General features: G+C 36.0%; 1 protein-coding gene across 4 annotated transcripts in view; it reads left to right on the forward strand.

Moving 5' to 3' along the window:
• The first annotated feature begins 307 nt into the window (after positions 1-307).
• LOC115210677 (high mobility group protein HMGI-C) overlaps positions 308-21227 on the forward strand; it is a 37547-nt gene continuing 16627 nt past the window's right edge. For 3 of the 4 annotated variants that reach the window (XM_029779348.2, XM_029779349.2, XM_029779350.2), the window contains exons 1-3: positions 308-477; positions 16487-16558; positions 20678-20704. In XM_029779348.2, coding sequence (XP_029635208.1) covers positions 16508-16558; positions 20678-20704 — 78 coding nt within the window. In that variant the 5' untranslated portion in view covers positions 308-477; positions 16487-16507. The remainder of the gene's footprint in view (positions 478-16486; positions 16559-20677; positions 20705-21227) is intronic. The other variant, XM_036501793.1, reaches the window with a different exon arrangement.

The following is a 21227-nucleotide window of genomic DNA, read 5'->3' on the forward strand; positions in this document are numbered from 1 at the left end:
AGGCTTCAGATATATGGCAAAATGAAAAAAAAAAAAAAAGAATTCATTGATATTTATATAGGAAGAGATATTGCTGATATAAGAGAAAAAATAATATAGAGAATAGAAGCTAAGCTGTGGATTTGGCATGTCGAGAACTTGTCTTCCTGATTTTCGACTGGGAACCCATCAGAAAATGCTTCACGAATTTAATAAGAACCGCCATTTTCAATTTTTGGAATGCGGCTGTAGTCACGTGACTGCCAAGGGAGGCAAGCTCGAGACTATGCTGTAAAATGAGAGGAGATAGATTTTTATTTTTTTATTTTTAATCATCGAGAGGTCGAGGAAAGAAGTAAGAGAGTGACTGAGTGAGCGGGAGGTGAAATATAGACAGACAGAGAGAGAGAGAGAGAGAGGGGGTAACTGCTTTTGCCGCGTGGTTTATTCGTATCACCCATCAGTGCTTCTTTCACTGAAATCGATCTCTGCCCTGAGGTATGTGCATTTAAGTTGAAAGAAAAAAAATAATTGGACATGAACGATTATATATGTGTTCTTAAATTGCTTTTGTTCGAAAAATAATCATCACACTAAATCCGGAATACGGCTATATATATATATGTGTATATATATATATATATATATATGTATATATAATATGTATGTGTATATGTTTCAGTGTGCACAGTTTTGTAAGAAACGTGCTTGTTGTTTGTTAAGGATGGTTCTGTGTTGCTTTATTCTCTCAATACATTTAACCCTTTCCTGCTATGTAGAAAATAATAGAAAATACCTTCGGCCTAAATTTCACACTGCCCCCGAAACAAGCTATGCAAAAATTAGAGAAAAAACAGCTGGTCACAAAATAGTGATCGACTTTTAACACAAAACGTTGGCTAAACTGATCCCTCATTTAATATTTCAGCTCTTCATCTTTTTTCTTCTCACATTTTCCCAGACTTGCTTTTCTTTTGTTTGCGTTCTTGTTTCTTTTTGTTCATCTTCTTTCTGTTCCTTTGTTATTTCGATATTTAATCTTTCTTTCTTGAAACTTTTTTTTTTAAATTCAACTTTTTAAAGTTTTACATAAAACAAATTTTATTTAAAAAATTTTTTTATATATTTTTTGGTTATTTATTTATATTTGCCCAAAATATTTTTATAAATATTTAAAAAATATCTGTTATTGCAAACGTCTGATGTAGAATGAGATTTTGGTTATAATTAACATTTTCAAAATATTTTAATTGTCGCATATAATCTAAATATTTACCACTGGTCCTTGTCAGTATCAATCATGTCGTCATAAGGATGCTAAGTTTCAAACAATACAAAATCAAAAACTTGCCCAATTAGGAAAAACTAACTTTACTGCCATAAACACTAACCCTCTAGCTTTCGTATTCCAAAAGTTTTTCGAATACCAACAAAATAAACTAGTTCTAAAATTGCTTTACATTGTATTAGTGTATTCATATAAAAATTTCTTAAGGATTTCCAACACTTTTCCCTTGTTTTATTTGAGGGAAATTGCGCCTAGAAGTAATTATTTATTTATTTTTTAATATTAATGGCGCCTTTGCAGTCATCTCGTCGCAAAAATAGGTATTTAGGGGTCCTCTTGTAAATCAATTAAAAAAATTTTTATGGATTTATATTTTGCATATTTTATTTAAGGAAATTATTCATTTTTTTTTTTTGTATGATCGATGTTTTATAGATATTTAATTACACTTTATTGTAAATTTGAAGAAGAAAAAAATCTGTGCAAAATATTGAGAGTTGTCTTCTCTTAATTCCGCCTTGGTCGACTTTCATCTTAAAAGAGTTTATTCAGGTATTTGTACAATAGAGCCGTGTTTACGGTTGTTTTTTCACCGCTCCTTTCTCCGACAGAAACCTGTCATTAGTAAATTTATTAGTTTTCACTTTTCTGCTGTTTCCTTTAGGCATTCCTTTTTTTTTTAATGTTAATTTTTTTTTTTACATTGACACCATCTCAACTCATCAGATTTGAATCGTGTATAGCTTCAATGAATTATACATATATATGTGTATATCTCTATATATAAAACTGTATATATATATATATATATAAATAAACATGAGTGTATCCTTAATGTTATTTTAAAATAAATCTATATTAAAAATAACTTCCTAAAGTTTATTTCAGTGAAGACTTTCCAATTGCTGGGATTCGATGTTAGGGGTTTAGTTATTTTGTTACCTTCCCTCTGCAGCTGTGGGATAATTAAATACATAAATCCTACCACGATAACCGCGCTAGTGGCCAGTCTAAAAATTTACATATCATTATTGCAACCGAAAGCCTACGAAAATAAACCATGCGGTTTAAACTTGAAAGTGATGTTGTTCATAACTCCCGCGAGTTATCAAAGCACCATTGGTTAATGACACAATAGATTACGATATTTATTTCGTGTTTTTCAGACTGCAGTGTCGCGCAACTCAGGTCGCACACTCGAGCACGTCAGATGAGTAAAAAGGTGTCTGTGATTTTTATCCCAACTTACACGCATTCCTTGTTTCCAAGGGATCGATGTAATTCCATTTAGTTTATGCCAATACCGCAATCAAGGTTCATTCTGGAACTTTAACGTGTGTTGTCTGCAAGCTAACACAATGAAGTCAAAATGTTCAACCGTGATATCGCCTGTCATTTATGAGTGCCAAGTAAAGATTAAATAATGACATACTAGATTGTTGAACCACGTGCTTTATTGTTAACCTAAACAACAAACGTGACTGAATGATTAAGTCCTTTTTATGATGGGCCTAACTTCGGTATAGGTACCGGAAGTACCGGATACATTTCAAGAAAGTGTTTTATATATATATATATATATATATGGCGAGGTTTCGCATGTCGTACAACCGAAACTATGCCATATATATATATATATATATATATATATATATATATATATATATGGAGGGTTAGGGTGGGAGAAAAGGGTTCCTGTTATCTTCAGAAATGTAAACAAAGCCACTTACGGTACATATACCGAAGGATCGCCAAAAAACGTTGTTCTGAATTCTCTCTCAGTGCGTGGCATCTTGGATAAGTAGGTGTGTATAGGCATGCCTATATATCTTTCGCTGATGTATTGACGAAAGACGTAAATTCCGAGAGAAAAAATACAGTTCTCTTTCGAACGAAATCTCACACAATATTTCCGTGGTGTAACCAGTTTGTGTGTCGCTTAGGAGATTCACTGAGTTTACTCCCCACCTTATCCTGGGGTCTATACCATCTTATACAGCAAACCCAAAAGTTCCATCCCTATAAAAGCATCGCTTGGAGCGGACACCTTCCTTCAGCTACGCTACTGTCTGTATTAAGTTGTAGAATTTAATTTGTCGCCCTACCGTCAGAAATGCAGTAATCCAATGATTATCTCGTTAAAAACGTAACTACCGACGCTATTGTTCACCAACGGAGTTATAAAACTGAACTACGTACTAATCAGTTTCGATTTGAATAACGACCGTTGTATTTCATATTTGAGTTGGTATGAAAGTATCGGCTGTTTTCTAATAATACGTTCCTTGATTTATTACTCTTTTCTAATGTTCCTTTTTGTGGATGGAAACAATTGAATGTATTTAAATATGTTGACTAATAGAAATCATAACTTGAGGTTACAACCAAATCAGTTTAATTTGATCAGAATATCAGTCCTTGTATTTCAAAATACTGCTGTTATCTATATCTATATATATATAATACTGGGTACTTGTCAAGTGTAGTGGTCCCGGTTTCGCACACGCGAATTCGCGCGCGCGCGCCAGACGCAGCTACTCGATAGTCGAGATCCTACGAGGTGACTCGCGCATGCGCGTTAACCCCCCCCCCAAAAAAAAAACGGATTTTTTTAGATACCTTTCTGCTTTTTAAGACAAAAAGGTGTTGGATTTCACTAAAAATATATGTGTGTGTGTGTGTGTATATAACATTTTCAATTTTACACAAAAAAATTACAGTCGCTTTCCTCGCGGATTTACAGATAAATGAATTAATTACTATTTTACAGAATAAAATTAATGAATTAATTATATAAATTAAATAATTCTTGAAAATTAATTAATATTAATAATATTTTTTGAACAAAGTAAATAATTTATAAAACTTAAATAATAATGTTTTTTACACAAACGCGAACGTATATAATTTGTGAAACTTTTTTTTTTTTACAGACGTATATAATTTGGTAAACTTAATGAATTAATTTCTTCTCATCATCATCATCATCGTTTAACGTCCGTTCTCCATGCCAGCATGGGTTGGACGGTTCGACCGGGGATCTGGGAAGCCAGAAGGCTGCACCAGACTCCAGTCTTATCTGGCAATGTTTCTACAGCTGGATGCCCTTCCTAACGCCAACCACTCCGAGAGTGTAGTGGGTGCTTTTTACATGCCACCCGCACAGGTGTCAGGCGAGGCTGGCAACGGCCACGGTCGGATTGGTGCCAGTCGAGGCGGCTCTGGCATCGGCCACGATTCGGATAGTGCTTTTTACGTACCACCAGTCCAGGGGTCCTGGCATCTGCCGGGTGCCACACTTGCCCCAACATGTCTTCGCAAGCAAAGGGGGTTGGCATGGGTGCCTGTCGTCGGATGAGGTTCGATATCAACTTCGCTTGCCTCAACAGGTCTTTTTTCGCACTAAATTATTCCGTAGAATTTATCAAAAAACGCGCAAAATTATTCCGTAGAATTTATCAAATTAAAAAACGCAAAATTAATATATTTTTTGAAATTGCAAATTATTTAGAATATAAAACAAATGAAGTTAAATTTTAAAAATAAATGTCATATACTTATACTCTGTAAGGTGCTGTGTTCACACTTCAATTTACTATTTTCTAGAAATGTTGCTTTTCTAATTGAAACCATTTTTCTCAATCTCCATTTAAAAGTCCATCATGTCTCTTGAGCCATATCAAAATGAACAACTTTGAATTACGTGGTGGTGGTGGTGGTGTGAGGTTCTAATTTTTTTTCTGATCTCGAGTATCGAGTACCTACGTCTGGCGCGCGCGCGAAACCGGGACCACTACACTTGACAAGTACCTAAAACTGAGAATGTGTGTCTGTGAACATATATTTCCTATTTCAAAGAAATTCAAACAATAGATATAAGACCCAAGTTAAAAAGATTCTCAACAATTCAACTTCTCTGGTTGAGATTAAGACGCCCACCCCCAATAGGGGCTTAACTCTCACATTTTAGAGCTCCATGACTTCCATTTTTAACTTCTATAAGACTGGAATTGTGGAATGTGTGCATAAAAATCGGTTGTATGGGATACATGTGGCACGATTACAATTTTTTTAGGGTGTGTAAAGAGGGAAATAACCCTCATCTGCAATTTTGATGAAATTTGAAACAGGTATTACAGAAAAGTCTAATTCTTCAATTGCATGTAACACTGGCAACGCCGGGTAACTCTGCTAGTATTACAATAATTATAAAGGATTGTGAGGTGCTGTATTTATTGTATTGGGAACTTCATAACATTTGGTTCACTATTTTACTTCTTCCTTTGACCTGGTTTTGGCATTGCTAGAGCACCACTGTTGTGTGTAAGAAGTATTTCAAAATATTTAATTCACTACTAAATAGCATCTTTGTCATGTCCGGTCTTTGACCATAAATTTGCTTTCTTCAGTCTATAGGTTTTCTTATTTTGTAAAAAGAGTTTAATTTCGATATTGGTGTCTAATTAGCTGTTACCTCTGGAGGAACTAGAGCTAAAGTGTTAGGAATTGTATTTAAATAATGAATTCTATGGATGTACTTTCAGAATCATCATTTAGTCTGTTTTCCATGCTGGCATGGGTTAAACGGTTTGACTGAATCTGGTAAGCTGGAGAGCTGTACCAGGCTCCAGTCTGATTTAGCTTGGTTTCTATGGCTGGATGCCCTTCCACTCCACAGAATGTGCTGGGTGCCCTTAATATGTCACGAAAGAGTTATGAGTTTAATTTTGTTGCTCTTGAAGTCTAGGAAGTACCAATACAAAAGTACTGGTTGTCATTGCTCTGTGAAAAGAAAGAAGAATTTGATTTTTCTTATTGATTATTATTCTGCCATGCCCCTCTCCCTCATTTATGTGTGAGTTTTTCCGTGTACTCTATCTTAACACCCATGTAGTGGTTGTAAAAAGGATCACCATCATCATTCAAGTGATGTTGTTCATTTCCAGTCTTCCATGAAAATATGTCCAGCCATAGGAAAATATTACACTGCTTGGAAACAAGTGTGGGATGGCAAAGGGAAGGGCAGCATCTAGCTGAAGAAAGTCTGCCTCAACAAATTCTATTTGGCCTATGCAAGTATGGAGAATAGATCTTAAACAACAATGGTGATCATCATAGAGCATTATTGATGTCATTCATTTGCAAAAGTGAAAATATGTTATCTTTCTAGATAGCTGAAAACATAGTTTGTTTTTCTCATGAATTAAAAGTAATTAAGTTCCATTAAATTTGTGAACATACAATAAAGATCATATACTGTTATTAGGTTTCAGTAGAATCTAATCTTTATCTAAAATGACATCTAATAATTAGGTTTAGATTCAGATGGTATTACATGTACATAGTTCATTTATTTGCTTCTTAATGCATTACTATATTAGAAAATGTCTCATCTATGTTTATCATATGCCTATTAGTGGTAACTTATAATAACTCATATTTTATAAATTCTTATGTCTTTCCTGCTGCAAAATGTAATTTATGTGTATACATGTGTACAGGGTAAAGAACATTGTTAATGAAATACTGTTACCAAACCTGACATTTTTTTTTATTTACTCTGCTGAGAGAGCGGCTTTTATCTTATCCATGCCCAATACTTTTTCTCTTTAAAAATAGAATATATATATTAAAAGAAAAGAAATAATGTTGAAAACTTTTAAAAAAATTTCCCACTTTGTATTGTTGGTATTTCTGCCAAGTTCAACTTTGCCTTTCATCCTTTCAGGATTAATAAAATTACCTATGAAATACTGGGTTGATGTAATTAACTAGTTCCCTCCCCCAAAATTTCAGGACTTGTGCCTTTAGTAAAAAGGGTTATCATTAAGAAGGCTGGGAACTGGCAGAACTTGTGGCATACCGAACAAAATGCTTAGCAGCATTTCTTTCAACTTCTAGCCCTCTACCCCTAAATTTCAGGCATTAAGGTCACTAGGTGGCAGAATTGTTGATGCATCAGACAAAATGCTTGTGGCACTAATTTTGAGTTTTTACACTGAAATTCCACTGTGTCCAACTGCTACTTAAGAATTGATGAGTTAGCAGTTGTTACAGCATAAGAAAAAAAATGCCCTGTGGTATTTTGTGTGTGTGTGGAAGGGCTTTCTCTTTTCATCCTTTTGGAGATGAAAAGTGTCTGTCTGTCTGTCTAGAGTGTTGCATGAGATGGTGTAATATTTGCTCTGGTGCTTTCCATTCTGAGTTTGTGAGTGGTTTAATACCACCAGCTGGCACTTTGGGTCAGGGCATCTGCTTGAGAATAACATCCCACCAGTCTTTAGGATTCTCTGAAAATAAAAGTGGTTACAGTCACTGCTCTTTCTTCTTTGCCAAAATAGTAAAAAAAAAAAAAAATTCAAGGCAATTGGATATTGAACCTTAATTGATTTTATGATCACTTTGATCAGGTTATTTGGTAGTAATTTGAATAAATGTCAGATAGATGATACCCCAGGAAAAAAATCATTAAATTTTTCGAGCTAGTTGATATTTAATATGGATCAAGTTCTAACCAGACTTGTTGTGGGATGTCTGTTGAATTAGAATTTAAACTACTGCTTCATTTCAAAGTATTGAAAAGATGATTTCATACTATTGTTAATCAACTTTTTAACCCTTTCAGAAGCAACATGAGATCACTCTTTGTTCCATAATACCATTTTTAAAGATTTACATGCTGAAGTGCTCACGTTTCAATTAAATCTTCAATGAAACCTGGTAATATGAGTATTAACTTAAAGTGCAAACTTCTATCAGTTATGTATATTCTGCTTGAAACAATGCAATAAATAAATAAAAACATTTTATTCACCCTTCAACTTTTAAACTGGACAGATTTGGCCTCTCATACTTACCTTACAACATCCTATATATAAACAATTACATTATTTAAATCTGAAAGCTTTGTGATACTGCATGATTAATTCAAAAGAATGTGAATAAAGAAGTACTGCATTTGGCTGTAATCTGAATGCTTTTCTTGATTACTTAAAAAATGAGCTAGAAATAGTTTTTTTTTTAGTATTTGTATTAAAAGGTAAGTGTAGGAGTGGCTGTGTGGTAAGTAGTTTGCTTTCAAACCACATGGTTCCGGGTTCAGTCCCACTGCGTGGCACCTTGGGCAAGTATCTTCTATAGCCTCTGGCTGACCAAAGCCTTGTGAATGGATTTGGGAGACGGAAACTGAAAGAAGCCAGTCGTATATATGTTTTTATATGTGTGTGTTTGTCCCCACCCAACATCGCTTGACAACCGATGCTGGTGTGTTTATGTCCCTGTAACTTAGTGGTTTGGCATAGGAGACTGATAGAATAAGTACTAGGCTTACAAAGAATAAGTCCTGGGTTCGATTTGCTTGACTTAAAGGCAGTGCTCCAGCATGGCCACAGTCAAATGACTGAAACAAGTAAAAGAGGAAAGAGTATATTATTGTATGTGTGTTTTGTAGCATGGCACGGAGATTAATCTGCTTGTTACTGAGTTTTGTGATTCTTAACAGATCGCAACTTAGTTGTGTGAACTGCAAAGGGTCACAAGTAGCGAAAGAGAGTAATTTCAGTGCTATAATAATTATGCTCTCCTTCCATCTTGACAACTTCTGTGTATGTATAGATATGTGTATACATGTATGATATACATATTTAAGAAAGTGTGTCCACCTTCTCCTCCCTCTTTTTATTTTGTAAATAATTATTGATTGCTTTGTTATCACAGTGCTGGGTCTCTGTTCTTCACTTTTCTGCCTCTTCAGTCTTCCAGTCTTCCTCTTTCTTTTATCTTCTCTCTCTCTCTCTCTTCACTGCTTTACAACTATCTCATCCTATTGCTTTCCCCTGTTTCTCTCTATCATTGTCTTCCTCTCTGTTACTAATATTATTAACACTCCTTATGTTGATCTGCTTCTTTCCCCTTTCTCTCTTTGTACTTTTAATTTCTCTTCTTATCTCTTTTACTCTCCATCGCTCTTATCTTTTTACGTCTTTCACTGCTGCTCTCAGTTTCCCTTTCTTGTGCCACCTTTTACTTCTCTCATGCCTCTTCATTCTTTGTTAATTTCTTTTGATGCATAAGTGGGAAGTAACATTTTATGGATGTCGGTTCAAACTACAGTCATGATCAAATGTATCTCTTTTTATTAACAATTTGCTAAACATGAAGAAAAACGGATTTGTAAGCGAAATTCCAGAAGTATGATTTTTGCCAGCCTCGCCTGGCCCCCGTGCCGGTGGCACGTAAAAGCACCATCCGTTCTTGGCCGTTTGCCAGCTCCGTCTGGCACGTGAAAAGCACCCACTACACTCACGGAGTGGTTGGCGTTAGGAAGGGCATCCAGCCGTAGAAACACTGCCAGATCTGACTGGGCCTGATGCAGCCTCCCGGCTTCACAGACCCCAGTTAAACCGTCCAACCCATGCTAGCATGGAAAACGGACGCTAAATGATGATGATGAGGCACTTGTAAATAATTTTGCAAATGTAGGGCACCTGGTGTCTAATTGAAGTGCATTAATTTTGAAAATGTAAATGCAAAGACAAGAGTGAGAGAAAAGGAAACTGAAAGAATAGGAGATAGAAAGAGTGGAAAGGATATTGATAGCCCATGCAAAGAACTGCTATGTCAAGTTTCAAGTGTTAGTTTGAAATTTAGAATATTCATGCCATTAGAATGCATGTAAATGCAATGAGGTTGCTTTGGAGAGCCACATGACAAAAGCAGTATCTTTCTGAAATGCTAAGATAAGTCAAAAATATGAGATGTAGATCCTGTGATACACTCAATATTCTCTTTATATCAACAAAGATAGATCATCCTTTTGGAAAACGATAGGCCAGCTCAAATTGAAGACATGGTCTCATAGTCAGAGCTTTTCAATTAAAGCTGAGAAAGATGGTGGATTTGATTACTAAATGCAAAATATTTGGTCCTCACAATGATCACATGTATAGTATAGAGTGGCAAAAGGAGGTTTGCAGCATGTGCAATCAAACTAGTTCCATCATGTCGGCAAAACTTTGGGACATTAGCAGGGACAAAATTTTCTTCAATATTGTTAAAACCCAGATAGTTCATGGTCCTTGTAGTGTGCTCAGCAGGAATTCACATCGCATGTTGCATGGAAGATAACTGGTTTCCAAGACCATTTGTGAAGGAGACTCAAACAGGTGAAGAACATCAAAGGCTGGAAGCTTCCAAACTTTGGTTGGATGGCATGAAATTGCTAAGAAATGAGATAGTTACCTACTACTACTACCTGCTCCTACTCTGGACATTTAAGGCATATATTAATTTTGAGTTCTGCAATTCAATAGAGTCCATCAAATATGTTAGCTAATATGTAACAAGTGTTCTGATGAAACTAATCAGCTTCATTGAAGTTAGCCACTTCTAGCAGAGATAATGCATGAGTAGTAGTGTTTTTTTTTTTTTTGCCTTTCCCCTTCATGAAAGATACCTCAGGATGCAGCAGCTATAGCCACTGGGTTTACATTGCACCTGCAACTACTGCACTACAAGTAGAGCATCAAGGGACAACACTGACAGCTTCTTCAAGTTATGTCAGTATGATTCGCTCGCATTTTATTAGACATGAAACAATGTATGTTAATGAAAACAAGTTAGATACCCAACTGAAGACTAACCTGACATGTTTTGATGATGCCATTGGAAGAGTTTATACTGAACTAGCAGTATCGCTTGGGTTTGTAAGGGAAATAACTATAAAGCATTTTTAGAGAGTTATAGTCAAAAAATAGCAAAATAATGCATTAAAAATGGGGAAAAAAATGATGTGAATTTTTTTTTAATCGTTGACTCATTGTAGACATTTTTAGAGAGTTACTTCCCTTATATAATAGCGAAAAAATGCATTAAAATGGAAAAAAATGATGGTAAATTTTTTTTAAATCGTAGACTCATCGTAGACGCACGCTAATCCCCAGAAGGGTTCGATATGAATCACGACTATAAGATACCCGGTTTTGGTTAAACTGCACCGCAAAATGTGGGAGTAGTTAGGAATCTAAATCGTAGGAGACAGACACACAACTTCACTTTTATATATAAAGATATCCCTGAGAAGTCATAATATACAATTTCTCAGGGATACATAGTTCACACTCTTCTAGGTTCATTTCAAGATCTCTGAACTGTCAATGGTGAAATATGCACCACTTACAGGAAGGTATGCTTTTAGATACATTTCTGAGAATGATGGTCAGTTGGACGCAACATAGAAGCTTCAATGTCTGAAACAACCAAGAGTCTTGGAATTCTTTTTATCTAGCTGTTAACCTTTTTGTCACCATATTTCTGGTGAAATCAATTCCGAATATAATGAAAAATTTATTAAAATAACCTTGTCATTATTAAGCTGTTATTAACATGGAATTTTGATGGAAGTTTTTAATTTAGATCACATTAAAACAGGAGGGCTGTATCGCAGAATCAGAGGTGCTTTCAAGTGGGTTGGTATCAAAAGAGTTAAAATGCTGTCAACCATCCAATCCTCTTCAGCTTTCACTCAGCTATTGCGATATTGTCTGAGATTTTGAGCCTCAAACAAGACAGAATTTCTCTGTCATGAAAATATTGTGCATAGATGAACTCTACTATGTTACCCTTACAGACATTGAGAACAAACTCAAGGCTATAAATATTTAAGAATATCAGTATGGTTAAGTTGAGGGAGGCCATATTTTTTTAAGCTAATCTCCCAAAAGAGAGACATCATACAATGTCAATATCATTAAGATAATATATGATTGATAAAGATCCCAAACTTAATGCAGGCAAGAGGGCAGTCCATTCTATTTTTGAGAAGATTGACAAGTTGGAATCTACCTGATGCTTGTGATGGAAATGGAAACATATTGCTTGGGGAAGTCTATCAATAAAGAAAGCCATTGCAATTACTTCTTCAGGTATTGCAGGCGTACTTTTTTCTGAAAGTGCAGGTACAGCACAAAATACTTTCAAACTCCTCTTGGAATCTAGAGCAGGAGTCCCCAAGTAACAAGTCACACATAAAGAAATAAATTTTAAAATTTTATTTCTATTTTATTGATCATTGCAATCTGTAGCATTGTGTATTTGTAATAATTAAATTATATTATGTGCTTTCTGTTTTGCTATGCATGTGATTCTCCTGGTCGTGGAGGCGCAATGGCCCAGTGGTTAGGGCAGTGGACTCGTGGTCATAGGATCGCAGTTTCGATTCCCGGACCGGGCGTTGTGAGTATTTATTGAGCGAAAACACCTAAAAGCTCCACGAGGCTCCGGCAGGGAGTGGTGATCCCTGCTGTACTCTTTCACCACAACTTTCTCTCACTCTTACTTCCTGTTTCTGTTGTACCTGTATTTCAAGGGGCCAGCCTTGTCACTCTCTGTGTCACGCTGAATATCTCCGAGAACTACGTTAAGGGTACACGTGTCTGTGGAGTGCTCAGCCACTTACACGTTAATTTCACGAGCAGGCTGTTCTGTTGATTCGGATCAACCGGAACCCTCATCGTCGTAACCGACGGAGTGCTTCCACAGATTCTCCTGGTCAGAGGAAAAATTTTCTTGCATGAAACTGGTCAATGTGCAAAGAAGGCTAGGGATTACTGGACAAGAGCATAAGTGATGGACTTGGTTGTAACATTGCCAAGAATTTAGGAACTGGAGAGTTTTTAAGAGCTGTCAAGTAATTGTCTTGGATGAATGCTTAATGGTACATAAGAGTTTTGGAGGCTTTGTTTAAACCGGCCATATCTGGCCAGAATATTATCCTTCTTTTATGTTCAAACTTATGATATTCAGCCTCTCATACCAACCCTACAATGTCATTCTAAAGATAAATAATCACATCATCGAAATCTTGAAGCTATGAGACAAGGCACAATTAATTCAAAACAATGTGAATAAATAAGTATTACATTTGACAAAGTAATCTGAACACTAAAGGGTTAAAGAGGGCAACATTCCAGACTAGAATGAAAATAGATCTCAAATAAGAAGGGTAACAGTGGTGTCATGTGATTTCTATTAGATCTTGATTGTGATGCTAAAGTGAGCAAAAGCTGATGAACTTTGGAAGTTCTTAAAATTTTCAGACTGTTTACAAATAAGTTTCATATTTTTGGCAGTGGGTTGTCTAGCCAGTCTGTGAAAAGTTTCTAACTAGTTGGGGAGGGAAAATTTCCTTCTGGCATTATAAGTACATTCGTTAATACAACAAACAAATTGTTATCCAAGCTGTTCCCTAGCCAACAACATCTGTTACCTAAAGCATAAATGACAATGTGTAGCAGTATCAGCCAACAGCTGCTGCAGGCATTTTAAAGAAAGTCAAACCTACAAATCAATATACACTGTTGGGGATCAAGAAGAAATAATTCACTATCATGTGGAATTTCTAGATTGCTTAGAACCCTAAGTTACATGTTAATGAAACTACTATTCTCATTGAATGCACCAAAGGAGGTATGATTTTCCAGTTGTAACATTGCCAAGAATTTAGGAACTGGAGAGTTTTTGTTAAGAGCTGTCAAAATAATTGTCTTGAATGAATGCATAATGGTACACAAGAGTTTTGGAGGCTCTAAACAGGGCAACATTCCAGACTAGAATGAAAATGGATCTCAAATAAGAGGAGTAACAGTGATGTCTGGAGACTTCTATCAGATATTGCTTATGGTCCTAAAAGGAGCAAAAGCTGATGAACTTTGGGAGTTCATACTCACACATTCATTGCTGTATGTTGAATGAATAAGAAAGCGTTCAATAAAACACACACATACATAAATGTTCATTTGTACAAATGATAAATGTTCTCAATACATGTGAAAAAAAAGGTTATTAATTTTCTGGGTCCCTTGCTGTTTTATGTTCAAGACAGTAGCTCTTTGCTGCCTTAGTGAATGTTCAAAAGGAAGTCACAAGGATTGTGAAGGGATGAATCCACAGCTTCAAATATGCCCATATACATGTGATACACAATCATGAGTTCGATTCCTGGACCAGGCTGTGTGTTGTGATTTTGAGCATGACACTTTGTTTCACATTGCTCCAGTTCACTCAGCTTAGAAATGAGTTGCGACGTCATGGGTGCCAAGCTGTATTGGCCTTTGTCTTTCCCTTGGATGACATCAGTGGCATGGAGAGGGGAGGTCGGTATGCATGGGCAACTGCTAGTCCTCCATAAAACAACCTTGTTCAGACTTGTGCCTCGGAGAGTAACTTTCTAGGTGCAATCACATGGTCATTCATGACCAAAGGGTTTATATATATATATATATATATATACGAGGGGAAGTCAGAAATAACATACCTTTATTATTGTCACACTGCCTTCTGCACATGCGTGCTTATAGTTGGTACTATTGTGGTCACAGGATTGAAGTTTGAGCTTGATTGAACCATTTTTGTTTCTGGCTTTATAGTGTAAGCATGGCTGCTCCACTAGCAATGAGCACCAAAGAAGAACAAAGATCAGCGATCTGATTTCTCTGACCAGGTGTGTGTCAGGTGCTGAAATTCATTGGAGGCTTTTAGCACAATACGGGGACAATACACTATCATGTATTGTGCTAAAAGCTTCCAATGAATTTCAACACCCAACACACCTTCTGACCAGAGAAATCGGATCACTGTTCTTTGTTCTTCTTTGGTGCACATGGCTAGTGGAGTGGCCATGCTTACACTATAAAGCCAGAAACAAAAATGGTTCAATCAGGTTCAAACTTCAATCACGTGACCACAATAGTACCAACTACAAGCATGCAACTTGACAGTAAAGATATGTTATGGCAAAAGTGCAGATAATTTTTGACTTCCCCCCTCATATAATGTATATATCGTTTTAATGGTGGAACTTGAAGTAGGTAAAACTATGAAGAGTTGCATGTACAATATTAGGTTAAAAAATCTTTGGTCATAAAAAAAAGTCAAGGTGTACTCATGGGACTTGAACCCTCAGCTTCTGTGGTCATGATAGATGTGCAACCTTTTGAATTTTCTATATCTGTTTTAAACGCTTTGTCCTTCACAGCAAAAATTGTATGTTTACATTACAAGAATTAAAGAAAATTTTTTTTTAAATTAAGAGAGATTTGAAATAAATTGGCTTAATGGTGGAACTTGAAGTAGATAAAGCTATAAATAATAGCATGTAGAATATTGTTTTAAAAATACCCCGTTTGGATAGAGAAATGTCAAAGGCTTTTATATTTATGTATATATAGCTTGCGAAGACATGTTGGGGCAATCGAAATCGAATTGAACCAGCCAGGATCCCTGGGCTGCGAAATCGAATTGAACCATCCAGGATCCCTGGTCTGGTGGTATGTAAAAAGCACTATCCGACTCGTGGCCGATGCCAGCGCCGCCTCGACTGGCTTCCGTGCCGGTGGCACATAAAATACACCGATCCGACTGTGGCCGTTGCCAGCCTCGCCTGGCACCTGTGCAGGTGGCACGTAAAAAGCACCCACTACACTCACGGAGTGGTTGGCGTTAGGAAGGGCATCCAGCTGTAGAAACATTGCCAGATAAGACTGGAGCCTGGTGCAGCCTTCTGGCTTCCCAGATCCCCGGTCAAACCGTCCAACCCATGCTAGCATGGAGAACGGACGTTAAACGATGATGATGATGATCCAAGATACATACACACACACTCTTACCATCTAATCAAGGCCGATTTTCTATGGCAAGACACCTTCCCTGTTGCTAACCCTCACCTGTTTCCAAGCAAGGTAAAAAAATTTCCCATAGCAACTACCATATAATGAGACAGGGTAAGCAAGCACACATGCACATATTTACACAATAGGTTTGTTTCAGTTTCGATCTACCAAATCCACTCGCAAGGCTTTGGTTTGTCTATCGCTATTGTAGAAGACATTTGCCCAAGGTGCCATGTAGTGGGACTGAACCTGAGACCACATGGTTCAGAAGTAAGCTTCTTAACCACACAATCATGTTCTGGCAATTTATATATATATATATATATATATATAATTCTTTCTTAAAATTGAAAGTGCTATTAAGTATAAAAAATGCTTTTTCGATTAAAAGGAATTTTGGCTCTTAATAAAACACGGTTATTTTTATGAATGGAATAGCAATGCTGGCTGAGTTCTCTTTAAACTCTACAACTTTAATTATTGCTGATATTATGACATATTTTTCTCACATGGTAAAGTTATTCAGTTTTATTTCCTTTTCTTTTTTTTTAAGTTTTAGTGTTTAGAATCCAGAATGTCATCCCGAAATGCCAAAAGGGGCCGGAAGGACCCACCTAATTCTGAAGTAAGAATTTTTTTAAAAATTTCTCATTGAACTTAGATTTTGATTTCATCTTCATCATCCTCATTTAATATCCGTTTTCCTGCTGGCATGGTTTGGATGGTTTGACAGGAGCTGACCAGACTCCAATTGTCTGTTGTGGCATGGTTTCTATGGCTGGATGCCCTTCCTAATGCCAACCACTTTACAGAGTGTGCTGGGTGCTTTTTATGTTCCACTGGTATGGGTGTGTTTACATAGCACCTGCACAAGTGCAATTTACATGGTACTGGCACCTGTAAAGGACATACCCGTATGTATGGATGACTACAATTTTACTTCACTTGACTTCTCTTCTTAAATACAGTAAATCAAAACAGCTGGTCCCTTATCATTTCCTCAGTAAGGCCAGATGGAGATAATTGACCGAGTAGTTTGCCCATTCAACATTTTATGGGGTAAAGAAAAACCCCAGAAATTTTTCTCTACAATCTCTAACTGTAGTTTCAAAATATTCTTTGAAGGAATTGTAGTCATTGCCAGGAATGTAACACAAGTAACTCCAAAAGCTTATTAAGAAATTTGACTTTTTCCAAATATCTTAAAAATTTATTTTTACAAAAATTGATATACTCATCTAACATTTACAGTTCTTAGTAAGAGTGGTTCTTATTTCTTGTACAAATTTCCAAAAGTAGATATTTCCAGCCCTTACCAGTACATGATGTGAAAGACCTTTAAGATTTTATTTATTATACTGTATTGAAAACTCTGTGTTTCTGTTTTGCTGGATTGATTTAGTTCAGTGGTTAGTTCATGTCTGGCCTAATTCAGAAACTAATTCAGAACTTGCCAGCTATCTCCATCCATCCATCCAAAAGCCCAGAATGGTGTACTCAGGACTACTATAAAGAAAACTTTGGAGATTAACCATAGAAAAAAAAAACTTATGACTGAACAGCAAACACAAATTGTGAAATTTTATCAAAACCAAGGATCAATAATTCTGATGCAATAAGCACATCATTGTCATTATGGCATAAGAGTGTCTATAAGGGAATCAATAATTAGATGTTTGATAAGTTGTTTTGTGAAATGGCGTTCAATAAGCAACCTTCCACAGAAACAGGCCTCACTTGGTTAGGAATGAAGCTATAGTTGAGCTTGTAAAGGAAAGTTTCAAGGACATCAACTTGAGCCCCTCTGGATGTTGCCCTGATGCATTTTTAAAATCATGAACATGTTTGCATATATAATGCAGTTAGTGCAATAGCTGGAGCCCTTAGATTATGCCCACAGATCATAATATGCAGTAAGATTTCAAGGATTGGCAAAGGGAGATCCTGAATTTATCCACAAGTTGGTAATGTCAGATGAAGCACATTTTTGTTTGAATGGCTTCTTTACGAAAACAAAGCTGCAAGATTTGGTGGTTCTGAAAATCTTAGTGTAATTCGTCAAAGGAAATTGCACCCCATTAAGTGTACAGTCTGGTATGGGTTTATGATGGGAGAAGTAACTGGACTCTTTTTTGAAAACCACATTAAGAATCTTGTCACTGTTGCAGGATATGATAAAAAATTTCTTACTCCCAACAGTTCCAGAATAAATACGACATAGGATGGAGTGGCAGCTTGCCTAGCAATCTAACTGTTCAGTTAAATTTTTGAGAGAAAAATAATTTCCTGCACTTACAATATAAGCTAGCAAATGCATTCTCCAGATCTGAAGACTTCTGATTTCTTTGTAATGAGCTATCTCATGTTAACAAGCCTCGGACAGTCCAACAGCTGAAGACCAATATGTGGGCTGAAATCATCACTGAAGCTTGAAATGCTGAGAAGTGTCATGGTAAACACTTTAGAAAGAGCACATTTGTGTGATGTAGGAAATGGATGCCATATACAAGATGTGATTTTCATGCTTAGCATATATTTCTTATACACTGTATATGATACTCTTTACTCTTTTACTTGTTTCAGTCATTTGACTGCGGCCATGCTGGAGCACTGCCTTTAGTCGAGCAAATCGACCCCGGGACTTATTCTTTGTAAGCCCAGTACTTATTCTATCGGTCTCTTTTGCCAAACCGCTAAGTGACGGGGACGTAAACACGCCAGCATCGGTTGTCAAGCAATGCTAGGGGGGACAAACACAGACACATATACATATATATATACATATATACGACAGGCTTCTTTCAGTTTCCGTCTACCAAATCCACTTACAAAGCTTTGGTCGGCCCGAGGCTATAGTAGAAGACACTTGCCCAAGGTGCCACGCAGTGGGACTGAACCCGGAACCATGTGGTTGGTAGACAGGCTACTTACCACACAGCCACTCCTGCGCCTAGCATATATTTCTTATACACTGTATATGATGCTATAATATTGTAAATTTAAAACAAATAAATCATCATCATCATCACTTAACGTCCGTTTTCCATGCTAGCATGGTTGGACAATTTGACCGGGGTCTGGGAAGCCAGGAGGCTGCGCCAGGCTCCAATCTTGATCTGGCAGTTTTCTACAGCTGGATGCTCTTCCTAATGCCAACCACTCCATGAGTATAGTGGATGCTTTTTACGTGTCGCCGACACAGGTGCCAGGGGAGGCTGGCAATGGCCACGATCGGTTGGTGCTTTTTATGTGCCACCAGCACGGAAGCCAGTCATGGCGGCGCTGGCATCGGCCATGTTTGGATAAATAAAGAGGGTATTAAATACTGAACCCTCTTTGTGATTTTTGGCATGTGTCTGGATGGCATATATAAATCTACTGGTCTCTATTATGTAGATGATGCGTATCTAATGTGTTCACTTTTCAGTTTAACCCTTTAGTATTCAGATTACTCTGTTAAATATAATACTTTTTCACTCAAATTGTTTTGAATTAATCATTCATTATCTTACAGCTTTGAGGTTTCAGTGATGTGATTGTTTATTTTTAGCATGACATTGTAGGTTAAGTGTGAGAGGATAGATATCGCCAGTTTGAATATAAAACATTTAGAATATTTGGGCCGGATATGGCCGGTTTAACCCTTTCGTTACTATATTTCTGACCAAATTACACCCCTTATGTGTTTCAATTAATTTCTAACGTAATCATAAATTTAGTCTGGTTTCATTAAACAACTATAACTTTTTTATTTATCGATATATTAATCTGATTTTTGGAAGATAATTTAATGAAATATTCTCAACCAATTCTATACTACAATTTTTGTCACAAAGTGACTCTAATTGCAGGTAGATACAGGTAAATTCAACAAAATATAAAATTATTAAAATTTTGTTCAAACATCGCTATAGAAAATGGGTTATTAGCTAATATTCAATTGGGTATACAACAAAATTTTACGATAGAATTTGTTATTCTGGGTAACTTTCTGATACCCATAATAATATTTATGGCAAAATAGTCTTAATGATTTCAAATAGGCTCATTCGAAAAAGTAAAAAGAAATAGTTTAAGGCTTTACTCTTCTGGGAAAGTCTGTGACTTGGTCCAGTTTCTTCAGAAAAATCACCGAAAGAAACAGTTTTTAAATGTTCACTCCATTCAGGTGCCAATTCATTTTCTTTATCGCTGTCGATCTCGGATTCACAGTTTTCACTTTCGGAAAATGAAACATCAGATTCATTATCAAATACCACATGCTTTTTTTTTTCAGTCATAGAGTTAGATTTATGAAGGTCTTCAGTAGAAAATCCTTTGAATTCTGACTCGCTGCTTGATATAATGAAATTCGTATCCATTTTTTGTCAGAATTACAAATTTTGAAAACACAATAGGAACAAATTTCGGAAAAAAATCTCCCAAAATTCACGGAATTAAAATTACACTTCGATTATTGTTCAAAACTGTAGTTGAACTCTTTACGAAGTATAATACGTGTTTTCACGAATGTACTAAAGAGATTTGCTCTGATATTCTCATTTAAATATGAATAGGTAAATTCGGGCGGCTTTGGGCGGTTTGGTCTCATTAACCAAAATTTTTTTCGGGCGGCTTTGGGCGGTTTGGTAACGAAAGGGTTAAACACTAAAGGGTTAAGGAAAATATTTTTGTGGTTGGATGTAGATTTAGTATTTCTCAATATTTTTTTATAATTGAGCTCTTTATTTTTTTATTTTTGCAGATTGTTGCAAAAGAAATGAAACCGGAGGTAAATATTGTGAATATACTTTTAAGAATTGGCATGGAATATTATGTTTAGTCAGAAATAATATATATATATATATATATATATATATATATATATATATATATAATAATGACGACTCTTTTGTGGCCCATGATGATGATGAAATATATTGACCATAGTTACTAAATTTTGTACTTGGTGTTTGTAATATGTTTTTTGCAAGAAATTATGAAAGCTTTGATTTAGATATGAACACTAAAACAAGCAGTTGTGTATCATAAAACCAAATTGCAGATTGGGATCAAAAGGGATAAGCAGACAGCAGGTTGAATGTCACTTTATTGATTTTACTGTGCCATTCCTTTTGTTCATAACATTTGTATCCACACTGTTAACCATATCTGTGTTCCACTATGGGTTGTGTGTGACATTTTTTATTTGGTTTATGTAAACTATATGAATAATGTTGCACAAAGCAGTAGTGAATAAAATATTTGTGTGTGGTCATATTTAATGTGTTCAAGTGTATTTGAACATGAGAAGA

Source organism: Octopus sinensis, linkage group LG4, assembly GCF_006345805.1.
Source record: "Octopus sinensis linkage group LG4, ASM634580v1, whole genome shotgun sequence".
NCBI lineage: Eukaryota > Metazoa > Mollusca > Cephalopoda > Octopoda > Octopodidae > Octopus > Octopus sinensis.